Genomic DNA, 23,198 nt, shown 5'->3' with positions numbered 1-23,198 from the left:
GCAGCGGCCGCTTTTCGATGGAGGCGAAAAGCAAAAACGCCCGTGTGTACGAGATTTCGGTGCACGTTAAAGATCCCCGGGTGGTCAAAATTAATCCGGAGCCCTCCACTACGGCGCGCCTCATCGCCTGCGTTGCGTCGGCGCGTTAAACCCTACAATACACTACACTACACTAAAAATAGTCGCTTCGAGACGCTTGCCTCTCTTGCTACCGAATCTTGCGACATTCCTTGTTATATATGATTCTATTCCATTCATAGTTACTGAATGCCACCTCCGTTCCCTTTCCCATGCCCAACTTTGGCGGTGGTCGAGCCAGTTTATTTATTGTGCGTCATATACAGCCATCCACCGGCTTTCTTCTCGATTCCCCTCGGTCGCGAAGTGTAAAGCTACGTGCACTCACTAGCATCGAAGTCACCGTGCCGCCCTGCCGACGGCAAGTTCGACGCTAGTGTGCACGTACTTTAACATGGATATATCAAGCTAGAAGGATATCGGAAACTCGTTCGATATAGTCGTTGCACAATGACTGCAACAACATTTTCAAAGGGTTGTTCAAACTGTTCGGTGTAAGCGATAAATATCTGAGTTCTACGCATTCAGTTTCGTCCATATTCGCATCAGCTTGCTCACGTCCGTTCGTTCCCTCGCGCAGCGCCTTCACCCTGCACCACGTGGCCGACACCAAGGTGAGCAGCCTGAGCACGCGGCGGTTCGCTCTCACCTCGGACGCCTTCGACGCGGCGTCGCCCGAGAACGCCTGCTACAACGCGGCCCGCAGCTACTTGCCTTCGGGTGTCGCGGACCTCGGACCCCTCCAGGAAGGTGAGCCGTGCTCTGTGGTGTGAACCATTACGTCAGTGTCGGTTAAAGCCCGCGTTGGCCATGCTCTGTCACGTCTGCCAGCCCTCCCAGCTCAAGGAGCTTGGAGATGTCCTCTTACTGTGGCACGGAGAATTTGTACAACTCGAAGAGTTGGCGGCGTATCCGTTAAAGCTATTTCAAATGACGTGGAAAGACGATAGCGTACTGTCGTTCCCGTGACGTAACTGTCTTGCTTATCCCCTCCTAGCTCTCACTGCCTCCATTCCGCACCTCTTACCCTCTCCGACCTCTCATTATATACTTCTGTTTCCCCAAACTTCCCCCTTCTATCCTGCTTCCTCTCTCCCTCTTATCTCCCCCTCAAGTCACTCCATCTTGCCCTCCCTCTTATGTTCTTCCACGCCCCTTACCCTCCATGCACCTTCCCTCGCTCCAAATGTGCCCTTCCCTTTTCCCATTGCCCTCACGCTCTCCCGCATGGTCTCCCCCCATTATCCTCTCCTTCCCCATCCACCTTGTGCATCCCGCCTCTCTTTTTTCTCCCTTTCCCCAATCTCGCCTCATCATTCCCCGCCCACTCCGCCCCTTGTACACATGCTCTCCCCTCCCGCTACGCTATATTTCCCGTCCTCCTGTCCCACTATCCCTCTCTCCTCCCTTTCTTCCCCCTCTTCACTCACCTACATTCTCCCTCCCCTCGTCCCATCTTGCTGCCTCCCTCGGTTAACGTTATCCACCGCTTTGGGTCCCAAGTACTTTTATGCCTTCCCCGAAAGAAAAGCACGGTGAGCATGACAGGAGTGAAAGTGAAAAAAGGAAAATGAAATCAAAACCTGGAGGACATTTATCAAATTTTAAAAGGGTTTTCGGAGGAGGTGAGCATACCATAAATAACTTTCCCACTATTTTGTTCGCTTTTTTTTTTTCCCGAGGTATCGCAAAATGGCTGATCGTCGTGTTGATTGCAGATATCGAAGTCACGTAAGCGTGGTGCATAGATTGCGACGAAAAATAATTATCGCGGCTCGTTTCTGGATGACGCGGGCAGGCACCGGCTTCGTCCGTACACTTTCCCTCTCTGGCTTCCCCCCAAAAATTTCGGGAAAGGCCTTTGCCTCCTTCTTATGCTGTGTACCCGCCAGTGGCTAGAGCTTTCTAGCAGCCTTCGCAGTAGTTTCCAACAGCCGTTGTTTTAGAGCGAAAGCTTTGAAACTCCAGGTACAGAACGAAAAACCCCTTGTTCCGTCAATCTGACCTTAAAGCTTAGCCAAGGTCAAGCCGACGCCTTGTGCTGTTCTGGAGAGAAAGCACCAAATCGCTGGATCGTTCCTGGGAAGAGTTGGGGATGCGGAGAGATGAGGAGGCGCAGGCTGCATATCCGAGTTCACTGCGCGACAGGCGACTGCGCCGAGCACCGTCTGCGTTTTGTCTTACAGTGCAATAATGCGCGCGCTCACTACGCGTGCTCTCGGAGCGAAAAACGTTATTTCTCAACCACAATCAATTTTCTTGACGGTTTGGCACCGTTTCTGAGCGTAGCATATATATAGGCACTTAGACTGCGCCGTTGTGCTTAAGTTGGATAATTTAGTGAGTCCACCCTCGTGTAAAAGAATCGCACTTTCCTCTTTTTTTTATTATATTCGGTTACGGAAGTGCCACGGTTCGCAAAACTGTGCCTGTCCCAGGATGTTCGTATCATGACAACTTCCAGGGTAAGAGTATCTGGCGCACGCTTTCCCGACAAACTTTTGAAATTGACCGATACAAGCATTGGAAGACAAGTTTTCCTGACGCCTAGATAAAGTAGAAAGGGCAAGACATAGTTCGAGTTGTAAGGAAAAGTATAGTGTAAAGAATAAGGTCTCACCACCTGCCGCGGTGGCTCAGTGGCTACATGCGTTGTGCTGCTGAGCCCAAGGACGTGGGTTCGATTTCCGGCAGCGGCGGCCGCTTTTCTGATGGAGGCGCGAAGCAAAACGCCCGTGTGTTCGAGATTTCGGCGCACGTTAAAAACCCCAGCTGGTCAAAATTAATCCAGAGACCAGCAGTACGGCGCGCCTCCTCGCCTGTGTAGCGTCGGCGTTTTAAACCGCATAATCAGTTAAGTAACGCATTACCATCAAGCACTCATGGATGATTGTGGTAATAGCTGTAATTGAATTATCAGAGTAATGGAAACTGCAATTAGTTAATTTGTTCAAGCAGTGTGTGTAAAACTGACGGAGACTTGTTGGTTACACGCCGCTTCCCGCAGGTGCGCCGATCATCTTGTCGCTCCCGCACTTCTTGTACGGCAGTTCCTCTCTGTTCACCGGGGTGGACGGCTTGTATCCGGACAAGGACCGGCACCTTTTTTACATCGACAGCGAGCCGGTAACCCACGGCCTTCCTGTCAGCTTAGAAAATCCGGGTCTATTGTGTCCCTGTGGAGGTAGCTAAAGAATGATCCGTCTTAATAAGTTGCATGAATCCTGGCTCTGTATTGCACGAGATTCAATTTCTTTTACGTTGCAAATCTGTTTATTCTCCTTCGCGCAAAAGATGACATCGATTACCTGTAATGTTAACGACATTTCAGGCTCTTTTGAAGCATGCCAAAGCATGCATTTTTCGGGAATGAAAGGGGTGCAGGCTCTGATACGATTGGCATTCGCGAGCACTTGAAATGCATGTCAGACGATCGTTTTCGGATCGTCGTGGTAACGGCCGTTGGTGCCGACAATATGCCCTGTAGCGAAAGCTTTCCCCATTCAGCTTTTCCTCTGGCTCGATGTTTTTTAACCGAATTTCAGACAACTGGGGCGGCAGTTTCCGCCAGGGCCCGACTTCAGTTGAACGTGCTCCTGAAACAAGTTCCGGATTTCTGGTAAGACTTCATTTTAGAGCTGCTCAGTAGAATTTTACTAATTACTGGGAAACAGCCGGTCCGCGGGAAATAGTGAACCAGTGTTAAGTAGAATTGTAAACTACGTGCCCAGGTTTTGTTAGCCCAGTTCTTAGTATAGCAACGTGTAGGGCGCTGTGCGTAAGGGGGTGAAATGTTCGTGTACACAACTTGACCAAATCTGGCCTTCGGCGCGAGGATCCGAGCTACGCATGCTAAGCAGACGCCGAATTGGCGGGGAAAGGGGGGGGGGGCTTTATTGCAATCGAATGGTATTACCCGGTCTTGAGTATGGTCAGAAGCTATGATAAATGGTGTAAGCTTTGATCTACCTGTTTTACTTTTCGCGGGCTGAGCATGACAGACACCTCCACCGACACAATAAGTGATGCGTAACTAAGCTTGCCTACTGGTCATAAAGTAGTGCATTTGGCGCTGGGTTCAGGCACAACGCTGTTAAACGTCGAGGGGATGTTTATGGTACAATAGCAGGTTATTTGCGTAGATTAGTGTTGTTTTTTAATCTTCGATGCGTTCGAAGTTTCTCCGCAGAAAAGCAACAGAAGTTACTGGTATTGGGGGATATTTTTCACGGCACCGGGGCATCTGGAAGCGAGAACTCGAGGCCGGAAGTTTTGTCTGATCAGTTGGTTGATGATTTTTGGTGTGCTTCCAGTACCCAACGCATCCTGTTTGCCAGCTGGGAGCAGGTGATAAATCTTATAGCGAGTGACGAAAAAGACTTTTGGTTGCAATTTTTCGTTTGCGACTGTCTTCTTATGTTAAAAACAGCTTCTCCCAGGTTGGATTCATCTTTAGTCAAAGCATATCAATGTCAATGTTGCCTTCGATGTGAGCATACTCTCACCGATGATTGTTCGGGAAACCGGCTGCTACCACTTTGACAATGTTGTACTCAGTGATATGGAATTAATGTTGTACTCAGTGACATGGAATTAACAAGCTTATGACGATGCTCTTATAACACCGCCACGGTCTTTCAACAAGCTTTCAACAAACAAGGTATACATAGCCGAGGCCTCTTCAAAGAGCACTGACTTTGATAGCCCAGCTGTAAAGAAGTTACACGTGCTTTTACACACACAGTATGGTAAGTATCAACAAGACTCAGCGAGTAGAGTTGCAGCCCCGTATTAGCAGGATTTAACATTAGCGGCACAATGACAGTATTATTCGTGTACGTAAACGCTAATTACAAGGACCGCCTTCAACAGAGCCTTAATTGGTGAAAGAACGCAGCTGTGGGCTAGTACTAGAAATAAGGCCCCCTCGTTCGTTTCTGGCAGCTACGGATGTGGCGTCATGGGAAGATAGCTAGCAAGAGTCTGCTGCTAACGGTACCTTTCAAACATGCGGGAAGAGGTTTTGCATATCCACTGCAATGCGTTTGTTGCGTCCAGCGTTCCTTTCTAGCGGCAGCTGCAGCCAATAACGCTGGGCCTGCATTTTGTTCAGGCGCGTTATGTCTGTGGAACGTGAGAGGAAAATTTTAGAAAGGTGCTATACAACGTAAACCTTTTTTGTTCTCATTTTATACAGGTCATCCTCTGAGCTTGGTTACACAATCCTGCCGCTTTTCTGGCAAGAAGTGGTAAGTGTTCAGGGCTACTCCTACTCTACTTTGGAAGCTCCCTCAACTACTGTTTTTTAACTATTAGGATTGGCTTGTAGTGGTGAGATCTTTGTTCGGTTTCTTTTCTTTTCTTTTTGACTAATTGACCAACGCATGCTGCGTATGAACTTTACGCTTTTCGATGCCCGGCAAAAGAAAAGGCTGCTATGTCTAGTGAAGGCTCGATGTGAACTCAAGCTACAGTTGTGAACTCAGCAGCGGCAACGTTTAAAAATGCCATTTTGTCACAACACTGGTAATAATAAAAATTATATATATATATATATATATATATATCTTGAGAGGACAAGGTTCACCGGAGAGGCCGATGTTCGGGGCGACCGTTTATTCGGAGGCGCGAGCAGGGAACGCCCGATTACACACCATGATGATGAGTATTCACAGAGATGAGGACGAAGTGCTAGAGCACGTTCGCTAATGATGATGATAATGTACAGATGAAGACGAAGCACTGATGGCAGTCCGATGCAGAGTTACTGGATATAGTCTATAGTCTATATTGAGTAACTCTGGTCCGATGATCCTCCACCAAGACCGACTGTGCCAACCCGTGCCGGTAGATTGCCCAAGGATGCTCACAATATATATATATATATATATATATATATATATAGGGAGCAATAAAACTTGGAAGATGGTAGAGCACAAAAGGAAAGAAAACTTTGAACAAGGTGGAAACCACGATTGTTGCCAAAGTTTCAGCAAAGAGACTTGCCTTCATCAGGGCAAACCCTCGCCTACCTTGCTCGAAGTTTTCTTATATATATATATATATATATATTTAGTTAGTTAGGAAATGAGGAGCTCGTTGAGGAAATACAGAAAGATAGGTCGGCAGTCTACAACGCCAAAGGAGGCATAGTCGTGTTGTTAGGCTCTTTTTTTTACTACGGTTAGTGAAGTTAATATTTTTTTATTATTCGTAAGAAAGAAAGAAAAACACGCTCCTAACACCCCTATGCCTCCTTTGGCGTTGTTGACTGCCAACCTATCGTTCTGAATATGTATGAATATATATATATATATATATATATATATATATATATATATATATATATATATATATATATATATATACACATATATAGATATATGTGTGTGTGTGTGTGTGCGTGCGTGTAAACACACACACATGGTCGAACCCACTTGTAACAATCCCAGGTATAACGCTGTATCGGTTATAACGACCATATTTCGGTGCACTTACGACTTTTCTATGCTACCCAATGAAACGCGTTTAGATATACCGAGCGTTTTCCAAAGCGTCCCACTTTTACTACCAACACTTCCGACACGGTCACGGTAAAAATACGACGCATACGAAGTGAAAAAAAGAAATCAACAGTCCTTAAAGCATGAGAGAGGCGGCGTGCTGGTGCGTTCACCGCTTCAGTTTAATCGCGACGAAGATATCTTAGGCCGGTGACCACCACCTGGAGATTATCGGACATCGCGACTGAGGTCACTCACTGTACGGGCATTTCTCCAGAGACAGTGTGGCAGTGAGGAAGAAAAAATGGAGGGAGCGTGAAGCCTGGCGATCAACCAGCGAAAGCATAGCCTTTAACATCCGCACATGAACTTCAGATATCGGCGTACATTTTACCTGATTTGTTTATTGTAAAAGATAAACTTATTTTGTCCTACAGTCATTGTTTTTTCTTTAGATGTCGTTAAATTTGTTGTTATTGTTGTAATTAGCAGCCTTAATTGCGTGCCACAGTAAAGGTAATTAAGTCTGAACAATTTCGAAGCTTAAGCACTTGCAAGATGCTATGAATGAACATTGTAAGCCACTCCGTATCATCTGCCGCTCAAGCGCTGCTATCGCCGGTGTCGATCTTCATGCTGCCCGAGTCGACGCGAACGCGTCACCGCGCGCTGCAAAAAGCGCTGGTGGTTACTTAGCCGCCATCTCTAGAGATCGCAGTTCGCCGACACTGTGTTCGCGCAGTTGCTGATAACGAATCGTGATGAAATTCAAACTTTCGAACTCCGCTCTTCTCCGGCCTAAGCGACGCAGCACCCGGTACGCTGAGCCTGGCGCAATTGATATCTATCGAAGGCATTACGGCGAGTCGATATTTTCAAGACGTTCGAAGGAATTTCTTCGCGGGCATTGTGCCGGTAGCGGTAGGTTCGACGCAAACACAGGTTCATTTGTAAGCGAGCCGAAGGCTTAACTTGTCACCGAAGTGGTTGTTCGACATGTTAGCTAATTTGCGCGCGTTTAAAGGGCGAATCCATATACAACGAACTGCTGATATAACGACCACTTTTCGCTGCACTTTCGAGTACGTTATAAGTGTGCGTGTGCGCGAATGTGCGTGTGCGTGTGTTATATATGGGCATACTGTTCTGCCCAAATGCTGACTTTAATGGAAATTCGACTCGGCGAAAAAACAAGCAGAAATCTGATAAAATAACCGACTCCAAGAGAGCACTATTGAGTCTTGCCACAGGAAGAATACCAAAAGGCCCCAAAAACCTTCTTCCATCTGAACTGAAGAAAAAATATATCACATGGTGTCCCGGACACGAAAGACTGGTTTCATAAATAAGGGGTGGGGTAGAGGGGAATGGGGTGAATGCCAGGATGGAGAGCGGGGCAGGCAAATTCAGGGCAGTTGAAGGTGAATTGAAGCCTGCCCCATGTAGCGGTGGGCCCCACATTCCAGATTCTGGCTTACTGAACTCCTGGTGGTGTCTTCTATACTTCAAATGGTTCCCGGACCGACGCTTTTGCTGGTGTCTTCCTGTCCAGTCTCGTGCACATTACTTCCCACTGGCTGGAAGCAAACAAACAAACAAACAAACAAAAAACTCCCAAAGAGCGCGAGAAAATAAAGAAAGAAAAGGCAAGTAAAGACAGAGACACACGAGAAAAACATTAATAAAATTAAAGCCGTTCCACCGTAAAAGCTGTCGGCAGTGCAGAGAAGTGATTCGCCATAATGAGCGGTGGCGCCGTTATGCGCTCACTGCTATACCATTCATCACGCTCTTCGCCGCCCTGTCTCACCCCCTCTCTTGATGAATAGGCAATTCAGATTCCCTCCTTCACAGTGCTCGCACACCCTACCTGAAGCGGCGCCAGCGGGAGTTCTGTTCTTTTTTTGCTTGCTTTAATTTCGTATACTGGAGCTGTTTTGCGTCATTTCGAACGCGCCATTTTTTTCTTGCGCGGCCGCTGTTATTCACTCTTAAAAAAAAGGTCGGCGCACTTACTAACAGAACACTAACCAGTTACTTGTCCCAGGTATTGACTAGGTACTTAGTTGCTTTTACTAACTGGTCATGCATGACCTAGTAAAAAGCTACGCGTAACGATGTGGATCTGCTGAGTGCGCAGCGCGACTTGGACACATTCACCACGCACATATCACACGTGGACAATCAACAACTGAATTGAGCAAGAAAACCAATGGGATACCAAGGAATTTTAGGGGCGAAGCTCCTAAAGCCGTGGGTCTGTCCATCCCTTGTGTCTCATGGTACGTGACCGCCTAGTTCGATGACTCACTCGCAGGTGGCGCTGGTGTGAGTGACGTCATGATGACGTCACTCGCACGTGACTGACACTATAAAAGGCAATCGCTGTTGACGCGCTTCCTCTTTCGCAACGAGTCACCGGATGGAGGAGGTGGTTGTTGACAAGGCTGCGGAGCGGAGGGCGCGCAGGGCGGCGGCAGCGCGCGCTCGCCGACAGGATCCCGCCGTGCGCGAAAGAGAGGCCGAAGCATCTCGTCTAGAAAGTCGCGCTTGAACCGCGCTTCGGGCTGAGCTCGCTTGTTTTGCAGCCGCCTCGCGAGCTCTCACTGCATCGGGGTTTGCCTGCCGAGAGAGAGAGAGAGAAAGCACTTTATTGAGCTTGCGCGGTTAGAAGGCGGTTGTGGCTGCCGGTTTGTGCCGGGCAGCGACGTCGGCGGCTCTAGTGACCAGGGAGAGTTGGACCTCCTGGTCTGAGCTCGCCAGCGCCTCCTCCCACTGCTCATTGGAGAAAATGGGGGGGAAAGGGTCTTTGATGCATCCCCATATGATGTGGGGAAGGGTGGCGAGGGCTCCGCATGCTTTACAGTTTGGTGAAAGGTAAAGGGAAGGGTGGATGAGGTGGAGCTTGGCTGGGTTCGGAAAGGTGTTCGTTTGGAGGAGTCTCCACGTGTGCTCTTGTGCAGGTGTCAGCAGCACGTTGGCTGAGGGGAGTTTTCTGCGGGAGAGGCGGTAGTGCATGGTTGTTTCTTTATATGAGACCATTCTGTCTCTGGCGGATCTGGCACCATGGTAGGGGAACGTGCTCGCCCCGGCTCGGATAGTAAGCCCTCGAGCCATACTGTGGGCGGCCTCGTTACCCTCCAGGCCAGCGTGCGCCGGAGCCCATACGAGTTCTACTGGGGATTGTGGTGGGTGATGTTGGATAATTTTGGTTGCCTGCGGCGATAATAGGCCTGCGGCAAAATTTTGGATGGCCGTCTTAGAATCGGAGATTATGGTTGTAGGGGTTGGCCTTTGTACGAGCGCTAGGGCTATAGCCGCCTCTTCCGCAGTTGCAGGGTTGGAAGTGAGAAGAGTTAGGGAGTTAAGGGGAGGTTTTTGGGGGTCGTTGGTTACTGCTATTGCGAATGCGGCACGATGCCTATATTCTGCCGCGTCCACATAGATTGTTTCCACTTTGGTGGGAAATCGTTGCTGTAGAGCCTTCGCCCTCTGCTCTCTACGTTTGGCGTGGTATATAGGATGCATATTTCTGGGGATCGGTTTGACAGTCAGATTTTTGTGAATTTCAGGGGGTAGGGGGAACCTGTCTTCCGTATTATTGATCTGGTTGATTTTAAGTTGTTTGAGAATGTGGTTTCCAGTTGGGGTTTTAGACAAGCGAGCTATTTGGTTCGATATGTGAGCTTCTATAAGCTCTTCGGCAGTATTGTGTACCCCTAAGCTCTCGAATCTGGCAGTGGAAGTGCTTAGAGGGAGCTGAAGCGCCGATTTGTATGCCTTCCTAATTAGTGTATTGACTTTTTGCAATTCGGTTTTAGAGGGTTGCAAGTACGGTAGGGAGTATGTGATTCTGCTAATGACGAATGATTGAATTAGCCGGATTCTTTCGCATTCACGTAGGCCTTTCCGGCGGTTGGAGATTCTACTGATAAGGCCTATCGTTTGGGCGACATGCCATTTGCTCTGTTGTTTTGGATGAGCATTCCTAGAATTTTGAGCGTGGAGACTTCTGGTATTGGATCATCCCCTATGTGGACTTTGATGTTGGGGGATACTTTGCAACGTGTCTTGGGGGTCAGAAGAAGCAATTCGGATTTGCTAGGAGAACATGTTAATCCTGCCTTCTCGGCTCCTGTTACCACCTCTTGCACTCCTTCCTGCAAGGTTTGTTCTATTTCTGCGTCACTTCCGCCTTTGACCCACAAGGTGATGTCGTCGGCGTATAAACTGTATCTAAGGTTCGGAATTTGGTCAAGTCGTTGGGGGATTTCTAGTACGGCCAGATTGAATAGCAAGGGCGACAAAACTGCTCCTTGGGGTGTCCCTCTAGCCTGGAGTTCTACCGTGTCTGATGTAACTCCTCCAATTTGCAAAATTGCCGTTCTATCGGTTAGGAAGCTCCGTATGTAATTGTATGTGCGATGGCCTGGGTTTACTGAACTAAGTCCTCGCATAATGGCTGAGTGGGATACGTTGTCGAATGCTTTTATTAGATCGAGTGCTAGGATGGCTGCTGTGTCGAGGTTGTTGCTAGGGGTTATGATTTCGTGCGAGATTTGGAGAAGAATGTCCTGCGTGGAAAGCCCCGCCCTAAATCCAATCATAGTATGTGGTATAGAGCTCGTCGTTTGCAAGTGAGTGACTAGCCTTGCGTGTATCACGTGTTCAAGCAGTTTTCCCAAACACGACGTGAGGGATATAGGTCGCAGGTGTTCAAGAGAGAGGGGTTTACCGGGCTTGGGTATAAATGTTATTTTGGCGTGTCTCCATGAATGCGGTAGTGTGCCCCGTGTCCAGTATTTGTTAAAGTAGCTGGTGATCTCGACTATCGAGTCGTCGTCTAAATTTCTTAACATCTTATTGGTGATTTGATCAGGCCCCGGGGCTGAGCCAAGTCGTAGTTTGAGTATGGCTGCCCTAACCTCTGCTTCGGTAATGTCCCTGTCCATGCTCGGGTTGTCTGTGCCCGTGTATGGGGGGATGAGGTCGTTGGTGGTCTTGGGAAGGTACGTATCTTTGATGCGATTAATAAGGTCTGTGTCCGAGCCAGTGAAGTTTTGTATGATGTGGGTGAGTCGGTGGGCCTGGTCTGTTTTCGAATTGCTGGGGTCCAACAGGTGTTTGAGCAGTTGCCAGGTACGTTTCATTCCCAGGTTCCCTTGCATTCGGTCGCAAATTTCGTCCCATTGGTTCTGTGAGAGTTGAAGAGCGTGTTTTTGGATGGCGGATTCTAAATCAGCAAGTTTTCGGCGTAGTTTTCGATTGTGTTTATTTTTCCTCCACCTTTTTTGAACGCTTTTGAATGCTTCCCATAGGCGTTGAAGGTGTGTGTCCACTGTTTTCGCGGGAATTTCTGGGTCCGTCGCTTGAGTGACTGATTTCACATCCTTAACCAGTTGTTTGACCCAGTTGTGGAGGTCTGGGGGGTTTTGTGTGTTTTGCTCATCCCGCCGGGATCCCCTGACATTTCTGAACTCGTGCCAATCGGTGAGGTGTTGTTCTTGATGAGTTTTCTTGATGGCGTGAGTGAGCTCAAGGTCTATCTGTATTATAAAATGGTCGCTTCCAAGTGATTCATCCGTGGTTTTCCACCTGACCTGTTTGGCGTGTAGAGTGAAAGTAAGGTCTGGGGTGGAGTCTTTCTGTACGCTGTTACCTATCCTGGTTGGGGTATTTGGTTCTGTTTCTATTGTGAAGTGATGAATTTGCGCCTGATTCCAGAGGTCGTTGCCTTTTTTCGTGCATTTGGAGTATCCCCATGCTGTATGTGGGGCATTGAAGTCTCCTAGTACCACCAAAGTGTTGGGACCCGCCTCTCGTCTGGCTAACGAGAAGAGAAGGTTAAATAGATGGTGTTGCGCTTTGGGATTACTGTACACGTTTAGAATGAAGAGCTTTGCGGCTCCTCTTTTAGTGGGCAGAATCGTTATGAAATCGTGAGATATTTCTACACTGTCGAATTGAGTCCTGCTGGCCGGGATATTACGTTGAATAAGTACTGCTGTTTTGTGATCTCTATCGCTTTGGAAGGCTTTATAACCGGGCAGTTTGACTGCTTTGCCCGTCTCTTGTAGGGCTATGACATCTGGCGGAATTTTGACTGATTGAATGAGTAACTGGAGATTGCACCTTTTCTTTGCGAAACCTCTACAGTTCCACTGCCAGATTCTAACTGAGCAGGTTTTGTTATTGGGTTGCGGATCCATGTTGAAGTCCCGTTTGAAGTCCTGTTTGAGGTACGAGCCCTGTGGAGGTGCTTATGTTTTGCACGACGTTACTCATGAACATGTGCAACTCATTTCGGAGAGCTTCTATGCTAGCCTGCATGGCGGTCATGTTGGACTGTAATTCGTTCTTTTGTTCATGAAAGGTCTTTCTTACTGAGGTTAAGCTCTTTTCTAGGATGGTAATTCTTTTATCTACGTCGTCATCCTCCATAGGTTCCTCTACCCCATTTTCTGGGGAGTCATCTACAGCTCTACGCTTAGAGGCAGGGGGGTTAGTATCTAAGTCTCCCTGGGGGCGGTTTTCAAGCTGCGATTTCAGCACCTTATTTTCTTGTCGCAGAGTGTAGTTTTCTTGTCTAAGAAGCGCTAACTCCGCTTTTATGTTAGCCAGCTCCTTGACTAGCTCTGGAGGGAGGGGGGCGGATGTTTGAGAGCTTTGGCGTAAGCAGTGAGAGGAGGCACTGGGGCTGCTCACCTTGTCGCTACCCGGCTGCTTGTTCGGGGGTCGTTCATTCGGTGCTTTCTTCTGTTGTTGCGAGCTGTCTTGTTTCTGGTTACTCGTGTTTCCGGTTTCTTTTGTTTGGTTGTACTCAGATCTCTTGGGGCGTTCTTGGTGGGTGGTGTTGGCGTCGTGCTGGTCGTGGCCTGCAATGGCCGCCTGGGCGTAGGTCTGGGGTTGCCGGCGGGGTTGAAATCGTCGCGGGCAGTCCGCTGATCCAGTGACGTGCGGGCCATCACACACAATGCACTTCGGGATGCACGTATGGTCTGCAGCGGCGTTGGGTGTCCCGCAGGTGTTGCACCTTGGCGCTGGCCTTGCATTGGGGCAGACGTCTTGTCGATGACCGGGTTGCCAACAAGCTGTGCAGGCCTCCGTCTTGCGTTTAAGGGGCTTGCACCGGTAAGTGGCTGCTCTGTACCTGATCCAGAAAGGGACTCGGGTGCCATTGAATAGAACCTGTGCCATGCTGGAGGTTCCGAGGCGTTTTGCAGACAGGATTTGCAGGTCGGGGTTGTAGTTGGTGACGCTGCGGAAAATGTCTTCAGGAGAGTCGTCTTCGGGGATATTGAATATGACTCCAGAGACGGTGTTGGCTGGGGCTGAGACGTGTGCGGCCATCTCGTATCGTCGATCTTTGATGCTTAGGGATTGAATGGAGGCGTATTTTTGAGCCCTCTCCTCAGCGGGGGTGCTGATGAGCAACTAGTTCGGCGTTCGGTGAACCCGTATCTGATCGACCATGTTTTGGGCAATACATGCTTCTTGAAAGATAGCATCGGCCAGTGTGGCCTGGGGCACTGATCCGAGGTCGAGTCCTCCTCTTGGGCGTAGGACGATTTTAATGTCATCCTCGGGGAGCGGCGATGCCGGCGGGCCACGGCGGGCAGGTCGGTTTCGGGCCCCGTTGCGGCCGGGTGCATTGTTTGTTGGGGGAATTCGAGAAGACTCACTTTTGGCGTGTTGATAGGCGCGTTGCCGTTGTCGTATTACTTCCCAGCCGACTTGGTTGAGTTCGGAAGGGTCGATATCCTCTCCCTGCACTACGACCTCCATGGCCGCGGCTGCAGGCGTGGGTCAAGTGGCTGGTTGCGGGTAGGCCTGGTCGTTAGGCCTAACCCCGGCGTGGTCCCCAAAAAAGTGGAAATTGCGTCCAGGAAAACGCAGGAAAGTCCGAAAAACTGATGTCCAGCCGTTCCTTACATCTTCCGACGCACACGGGCACTGGTTTTAAGGGCTCTGGGAGGGAGTTTCAGCTCAACACTTGAAAAGTTGGCGGAGCTTGGCGAAGCACGTCCGATCGAGGCAAGCGACGCAAGCGCCCCCTGCCTGCCGATACGAGCGCTTGCTTGCAGCCTCACGAACCCTACAACAACAACAACAAACGAACAAGAATAAAATAAAAGTTTATTTGTACAATGTACGCACAGTCTTACGTCTTTCATAATGATGTAATGGGCGAACTTTCACGGGAGAGTTACGGTTACCGATGATCTCCCCCTCTCGAGCTTCGCCCCACTTATCATCATTCATTCCATGGATATGGCGTGATTTTTTTATTTTTCTCCTGTAACAAAAGCAGGTACAAAACACTCGTGGTTACGCTTTTCCACGTTCACATACACATAAAGAGAATTTATTAAACACAGGTTACAGCTAGGACCCGCTGTAGTTAGCTACTACACGGGTCGACAGAGCACAGGATTTACGTAATGTGCCACAGAGGAAAAGGAAGTGAAGATCACGGAAGTTCACAAAACAACTAGTACACCGCACCGAAGGTCCTTTACAATAATGTCCGAGGCACGAGACTCAGACACCATAGTTCACGCGTGGGAGTGAACATAAAAACCACAGCAGTTCACACACATCCGTTCTATGTCCGTACAGAGATGCATGCGCAGCCAGGCTGCCTAAACTGCGCCTTGGCCTCAAACATACAACTCCTTTCAGCACGCAAGTTTCACCTTATTAATAAGGCACGACACACCATTGCACGGTGTTATTGGCAACCTTGATGAAGCGAGTAGACCAACGCATGAGAAAAGATTCTTCACCCAGCGCCACCAGCTCATGCTGCAGATGCTCTATGGCCATTTTTCGAACACGCCACAACAGGGGATACATGGCACGCTGTGGTCGTGCCTGCAAGGCGGCTACACCTCGCTGGCGCCACACAACAAAGGCACCCACACACAGCAGAAAGCTGACAAATGGGTCTTTCGATTTCGTGTGGGCTCCCAGCCTAAGCTCAAACATTCTGCTGAGTAAAACCCAGAATGTGGCGGCCACACGACACTCAAAAAGAGCATGCTCTAGCGTCTCAGTGCGTCCGCATTGCGGGCACCGGGAAGAGCGAACCACACCAAATGCTGCAAGGCGGTCACACGTCGGCAGGGCCCTCCAGCCCCGCAGCCACCCGAAATCACGAACGTCTGCAGGAAGCACCGCTGACGTTAACTGTTGCCAGCGCGCCCCGCGAGACTTCTCCTTTTGCCGATCATTCAGTTGCCCAATAGCCAATTTCTCGCATATATCAGTCGCAGATGAAGCTCTAATATCCAAATCTGGGTTGGCCGACTGAAAGCCTCTAAGTGTTTTAGCAACGTACCTGTAGAAAGCTGGCGGCTGCACGGCTGTAGGTCCGGTAATGGGCTCATCATAAAACAACAAGCGAGCAGTACCCAAGAAGTAGCGAAGCAGAGCCTGCCCCGGGTACTCATCATCATCTACTAGTTCCCACACACCGCGTAACGCTAGAACACTTGACATCGTGTTCAGGCATGGCAAGCTAAAACCCCCCATGCTGCGGGGCAGACGCAGCAAAGCGCGCGCAACTGACGCGGTCTTGCTAGCCCAGAAAAATGACCCGAATTTTGTGGCCAGCCGACGAGTTATATCACGAGGTGGTCGAGCTACCCTCGCCACGTAAAAGAACGCCGCTGACACGCACGACTTAATGATATAGCTCCTCTCAGAGAGAGACAGCTTGAAAGTCGACGCTATGTTTATACGTTTGTCAGCCGTGTCTAACAAACCCTTCCACGTCTCACGAGCAACTTCTCCAGAGCCATGGAAGACTACACCTAGCACCCGGACTTTCCTCACCCACTGTACGTCTCCAGCAAGGTCACTGGCAAGCGACCCAAATCGTAGCGCTTTGCTTTTGCCCTTATTCAGCCGGGATCCAGACAGCTCACCATACTCCAAAAAAAGCCGTGTAAACGCTCGGTAGCTGTCCTCATCCCGGAGAAAAAGGGACACATCGTCCGCATATGCAGAGACCTTAATCTGACCTTGACCGGGCAGCGGGAAGCCGCGGATGGAAGGACACGCTGCCACGCGACGCAGAAGGGGGTCCAGGCATAGGGCAAAGAGCGAGGGGGACCAGGGACAACCCTGCCTGATCCCGCGCGTAACTGTGAAGCGCTCACTGAGGCGGCCATTGACAAGCAGCCGGGCGGTTACGTTCGAGTAAGCTAGCCGAAGGCAAGATATATACTCCGACGGGAAACCGTAGAGACCTAAGACACCGAGCATGTACCGGTGCTCCACTCTGTCGAAAGCTTTCACCTGATCGACCGATATGAAACAACCGGAAATGCCGGTTCTCGATGCGAAGTCAAATAGGTCGCGGGTCAGGGCTAAGGATGAAAAAATTGACCGGCCCGGCACGCTGCACGTTTGCGCGCAGCTTAGTATGCACGGGAGTACATGGCTCATTCGGCGGGCTAAAATGGACGCAACAATCTTATAATCAGTGTTGAGGAGCGTGATAGGCCTGTAGGCACCTGGGTCCGAAGGGCTCCCTCCTGGCTTCGCTATCAGTACGACACGACCCTCACGAAAGGATTCCGGCCGCTCTCCATGAAGAAGAAAGCCGTTCACCATGGCGAGAAGCGCGCCCCCAACAACGGAAAAAAAGGTCTTGTAGAACCTTGCAGGGATGCCGTCAGGGCCCGCCGCTGATGCGCCGTTTAGGCGTCTGACGCAATCGTGCAGCTCCTCTTGCGAAACCGGCGCACAAAGCCTGCTCGCCATGTCATGGGGTACCTGTGGCAGCGCTCCACAAAAAGACGCTAGGCGTTCCTCAAAGAATGCATCCCGCAACGTATTCTCTGAGGTGAGGAGGCGAGAAAAATGTGCCGTGAACACCTCACAAATGTCGTCGCTATTAGCACTTTTTGAGCCGTCCGGCAACATAACCTCTGGCACTTGAGCCAATCCTGGTCCGTCAAGGGAGCCTGATTTGACGTACCGTAACACGGATGGGTCTGAAACTGGCCGGCCTAGAAACTGGGCACGACTAGCAGCGCGAGAGGACTGCCGTAACAGATGTTCATATCGCGCTCTCAATACATTGACGTAGTCACGCATGGTGAAGGTTAAAGCGCCACCCCTTTTGACGATCCGAAGCCTCCACAGTGTATCGTTGAGGGCGGCCGTGATGCGGCCTTTACGCGCTCTCCCCTCCCGGACCAACACCTCGCGCCAGCCGGACTTTAACTCATCCCACGGTAGTGGGTTCGTCGAGTCGCGGCGCGGTGGACGAAGCGCATCCCTTAACGCGGCTACACTGACCTCATCTGTCAGCAAACTCTCGTCCATCCGCCACAACTGCTGACGTGGCATACAGTCGCCAAGGTTTAGAGTTGCTAGGACTGGCTTGTGATCGGAGATACGCGGAGTGCCCGCAGGAAAAGAAAGAACGTCACAGCGCTCAAGATAATGGCTGAGCTCCGCCATTCAGCGCGTGGAGAGCGAGTATTACTTAGTTACCTTAGAAATGCATTTAGCTAGCAGCGGAAAGTCCCCTGAGAGAGTCGGTGGGCTTGTCGTAAAATGAAATATTTTAGCGATAATTTTAGAATTATGCATTTTAATGTGAGAATATACAAGACAGCATGTGGATTTGCAAAAAGTTTTTAATAGTGATTTGGTGTTAAAAAAGTGCTGTAGTTATTATGTTCAATTATTAATAGAATTTGTTACTTCAGGGAATGTTAGTATCAAACCAGCAGCAGTTACTAAGTGCACGGTCTCGGTTCCACACTTAGTGCTGTAGTTATTATGTTCAATAATTAATAGAATTTGTTACTTCAGTGAATGTTAGTATCAAACCAGCAGCAGTTACTAAGTGCACGGTCTCGGTTCCACACTTAGTGGTAGGACCTACGTACTGTTCTGGGGGGTAGTAAACTCCGTAAGGAATTAGTATATACAGCCGTTACTACCCTTTTACGAGCTTTTTTGTTAAGAGTGTTGCTTACTATCGTAAAAACCGACCCAACAAGCGTTCGTAACGAAATTAAAGCGGGGGCGGCCGGTTTTCCTGTGGCTTTAACTTTAACAATGATTTCTGCTCGTTTTGCAGGTGGCGGAAGCAAAGGACCACATCGTGACCAAGGTCCGCATAGCAGTCCTGGCACCGATGCTCATCCGATGCGCCGCCATCTTCCTCGTTGTGTCGTCCACTATTCTCGTGCTCGTGTCACTGGTGGCCCTGCTCAGGCAAGCTTCTTCAACGTGTTCAATCGGACAGCTAGCTATTGCTATGCTGCACGCTATGGGTGCATGTAGGCACAGCGAAGCATTATGGCCGAATTCGTGGACCCTGTCCGTGTTCCTCAAAGGTGATGAGACCCCCAAAGCGAAGCGTGGTTTGATGTTCTCCCAAGAGGATCCAACGCAATCGCCGGTGCACTGTGTGTAAAACGAGTTCACCTTGCCACCCTGAAGACCCCGTGAGTGTCCCGAAGTGTTTCGAAGCAGGGTTGTCACAAGTGCTTGTCCTTCGCCAGATCGAGCATAATCACCGACGACAGGAATTAGTTTCCTCATACATGTTTACATTGTACCCTACCAGTCCACCAAAGTAATTTTGGTGACAAGGATAATAACGAGTAGTCTTGGCGACAGTTTGCTTGCACGGCGCTTTTATTCTGAAGGGAACACGCACTGGGCACGTGTGCTCTGTATAGTTGTCAGTATTCGTGCAGACTTCTGCATATTCGAAGTTTACGAAGCTACGCTAGTTAGTTTCGTTCAAATGCTAACTCAGCTGAAATAGCTTTGATTCACGCTTGCAATTGATAGCGTCGTCGACGACGTCATATTTGCCGATGATGTGCGTTCGTTCATCATAACGCGGTTGAAATAAAATGTGGTGCCGTTCGCAGGTCCCGCAGGAGCCGGCAGCGGACGGTTTCGGAGCCCAGCAAGGCGTCCAAAGAGAAGGTGTGCCTCTACCTCAACGGTGCCAGCTTCGTGGGCACGCGAGACAACAACAACGGTCACACCAAGAACGGCACCCTCCCAAGGGCTGCACACGCCGACGGCGATGACGTGCCCGAGTCCGACGCCCTACTCGCCGTTCAATCCACTGTCGTCTAGGGCGCGCACCACTGTCCTGTGTACATACTACAGTCATCGTGCGCGGGGCACGGGACTGCTTCATTGCTCAGTGTTGCCGGTTGTGGCGAGTCTTCAGCGGCGACATTTTTCGGCAGTTCGGGAGCAGAACGTGGAACGTCTAGTCGTCGCATGTCTCAAGTCCTGTCCAGCGAAAATTGCATTCTGGACAGGTTCTTTCCTAGAAGCGGAAAACGGGGAACAGCCAATGCTGTGGTTGTTCCGCCCCGTTGACCCAACGGCTCACAGCGAATCATCCATTGTGCCACATTATGTTAAACAGGGTTGCCTGGAAGGACGGTATTCCGGCTATTTTCAGCGTCATGCCTTTCGAAGGTCACTGGTTTGACCTCTTTGTGCGAATGAAACGTGCGTGTGTGCGTGTGCGTGTGCGTGATGTAGCGTGCAATGTGGCCATTCAAGGCGTCCGCAGAGCTGGCACACGGTTCAGGATTCTCAATTAATATAGAAAATACATGACTTGTCCAGAGTTCACAGGGAGCTCCCATAGTCAGAGCGTACATGTCCACTGTTTGTAAGCGTACCATTCAAGTGTGGAAGGTGACCGATTTTCTGTACTTACGAATTGCAAGGGAATATTTAATGCTTTTTTTAACCCTTATCATGTTGCTCCAGCATTTATTGTTTCAAGTTGCTTTAACCTACGTGTCAATCGTTATTGCTTGAAGTTTGAATTATCTAGACATAACTGTTGTGGGTGTGTAGTTGTTACTCTGCGAAACAATCTGGAATGTATGAATGAGCAAAAAATGTAACGTTGGTGTTGTCTAAAACAAGGGCGAGCTTTAATTGATAATCTTATGCCACACGCCATTTTATTTTTGGAGCTCTTCAAATGTTGTCCCTGTGGAAGACTGTTTTCAAATCACTCGTGCCTTAACAATGTTGTGGGCGTTTTGTGGTATGACTGCCTTCAAGTGCCTCAAGGAGCTTATATTGAGCCGCGGGCTATATTGCACTGTCACAATATGGAGCTCTCGAACAGTAAGCTAATTTAATGGAGCAAATCCAATACCAGCCAAAAAAATATATATTCAGGTGCCTTGAATATATTTGACAACGGGAACATTATTTGTGTGTGTGTTCGGACTCATTTGTAATATATAACCAATCCATATGTTCTCATGTAGGTTTAGAATCTCATGTTTCAGTATGCTACAAAGTGCTTCACATGTTTTTGTAACGAGGAATAAAAGCACTGCCTTTTTGGCGTGTTCTGGAAGAAGCGGTAACGACTGCAGTTACAAGAAAAAGGTCTCACGCATATTTTTCTCGGAAGTGGTCAGCGACTGAGTGCATGACATGCAGGGAGGAAGTGATTAGCGCTTGCCAACTACACAGCCCGCAGCGGTGCAAGGAGAACAGACAAAATGAGTTAAATATTCCAAAACACAGCTGCTACCAAAAAGGAATGCCCCTATTTTGTAAGTTAACCTGCTTTCGCACTTACCTTAAAAAAAAAAACATACTGCAAACTTGATATAATTGGATGAATGTGAACAGTCTTACACTTGAGAGAAAACTTTTAAGTGGTATTTAGTGGTTCCCTTTTGTGCAGCGCGAACTTCAGTCTTTCCGGTGACGGTGCATAGCTGCTGCGTCTCGGGAAGTAATCGCGTCTCTGCGCAACAACGCTCTGCTAAACTGCGACCACTGAAACAACGCTTGGAAGCAGTTTCGCCGCAAATATACGTTTAGGAGCAAGTTGGAGCAGGGAAAAAAAAAAATTTAAGCCGTTCCACTCAATGTGAAAGCTGTCGGAAGTGCAGAGCAGTGATTCGCCATAATGGGCTGTACCGCCGTTATCCGCTTACTGCTACCAGCCCATGCAATTCAAATTTCCCGCCTTCGCAGTGCTCGCGCGCCCCCTGCCTGAAACTGCGCCAGCGGGAGTTCTGTCCTCTTTGTGCTTTTTCTCCACGCACGCGCCGGCGTTGCGCTACCGCATTTTGCGTTTAGTATCATAAAAACCAACCCAACGGGCCTCCTTAATTAAAGGAACGTGGCGCTGCCGGTTAATTACGTATATTTTTCCTCAAATGTACCTACAGTTTTCTTTGCGCTAACCAACGGGAAGATGTACGACAAGCGCCAGCGTTTCACGAGTTTCGACCGCTTATGACTATATAAACCGCTTGGCTTTCGAAGCCTCTGGGGTACGCCGCGAACAGCGTTACCCTGGGACGCCGCCTTGTTGCTCTATATACTTGGGTCGAGCTTACGAGCTAGGACGACAAGGCAAGCGCCTAAAGTTCTCTGCACTTAAAAGCGGTTAGGGCGCAGCACCTCCACGCCACATATCGCCGTGGCAGTAGGTACGCAGTGAACGGCAAGGAGCGCGTACAGTTGAGCTTGCCTTTGTGAGCAGGTGCGCCGTGATGACTTCGGAAGGGTTGAGGAGAGTCACCGGAGGAAACGTCCAAAGAAGTATCATACCGTCCTCAACTTCGGGCCCTAACCGAGCCTCAGACATGCTGCACAAAACAAAACAAAATACATTGATAGGAAACGTGAATCGACGTTTCAGAAATTAATAAGGCAATCTTAAAACGACAATGCCCCCACAAATTCATCTTACGAGCAAGAAGACGCGTTCACTTTTATTAAAACTTCGCGCACCTGCAATAGCTGGGATATATTTGCACATTAGTTTCCACTCCAAGACAACTGACATGTCTCATTAACTTCACGTTGCATGCGCGAAGTATTGTGAAAACAATAGTGCCGTCGGTCGGATTCTTTTTCATTCACTATAACTTGTGCAAAGCTAATTTGCTTACCTGTTGCTTTTGGGGAAGATGAAAAACTTTGCCTAACTGTTTCGCCCTGTGTTGCTGCACCACAGAGTGCGTAGAACTGGTGACGGTCCTTCCTCCGCGGCCCCACGTTTACAATGCATTCGAATATATTTTATAATGAAGTGAAACTTTCAGCCCGTGGAGGCGTTTAGGCAACCCGCGCAACCCTTCGCACGCCGGCTCGCTCACGCACACACCGAACTGGCCCGCCGTACGCGCCGAGAAAAATAAAAAAGAAAATATTGGCGCCGGTGAGCTGTTGCGCATGCGTGAGGAGGCACGGAAGCGTTGACGGTGTGGAAAGAAAGAAACGCTGAGGAAAAGGGATTGGGCCACGCCAGAGCAGCCGCAGCATCCTGCCGTTAGTATCGCGCCAATTTTCGAAACCGAAACTAGCCAAAGTCGCCGACCAGTGGCACGACCGCGCGCTCTACCCCAGCGTTATGTCGCAGCGCGTCGCCACCTCTCAGCTTGTCTGGCACCAGTAGTATTAACCTTATGTCTGGCACGGCCTCGGTAGGCGTACATCCCCCTCCCCTTCCCCACGTCACCGTCACAATTTCGCCATACTTTACTTCTCCGTTTTCCTGCTCGCTCTATCTCTTCTAAAGAAAGAAGGAAACGACGCCTAATGTGCCCTACCTGCACAAGCAGAAAA

General features: G+C 49.4%; 1 protein-coding gene across 1 annotated transcript in view; it reads left to right on the top strand.

Annotated features, from left to right (window-relative positions):
- LOC144174701 (scavenger receptor class B member 1-like) overlaps nt 1–20,967 on the top strand; it is a gene marked incomplete at its 5' end in the record, with an annotated part of 28,897 nt that extends 7,930 nt beyond the window's left edge. Inside the window, 6 exon segments of the mRNA XM_077703528.1 lie at nt 659–828; nt 3,086–3,204; nt 3,624–3,697; nt 5,276–5,327; nt 18,685–18,821; nt 19,490–20,967. Coding sequence (XP_077559654.1) covers nt 659–828; nt 3,086–3,204; nt 3,624–3,697; nt 5,276–5,327; nt 18,685–18,821; nt 19,490–19,703 — 766 coding nt within the window.
- Between the last annotated feature and the right edge of the window lie 2,231 nt (nt 20,968–23,198).

Source organism: Haemaphysalis longicornis, unplaced genomic scaffold (assembly GCF_048455015.1).
Source record: "Haemaphysalis longicornis isolate Haplotype H1 unplaced genomic scaffold, Haemaphysalis longicornis Haplotype H1 scaffold_3, whole genome shotgun sequence".
Classification (NCBI taxonomy): domain Eukaryota; kingdom Metazoa; phylum Arthropoda; class Arachnida; order Ixodida; family Ixodidae; genus Haemaphysalis; species Haemaphysalis longicornis.
The sequence above is the reverse complement of the archived record's forward strand: the minus strand, read 5'-3'. Positions and strand labels throughout refer to the sequence as shown.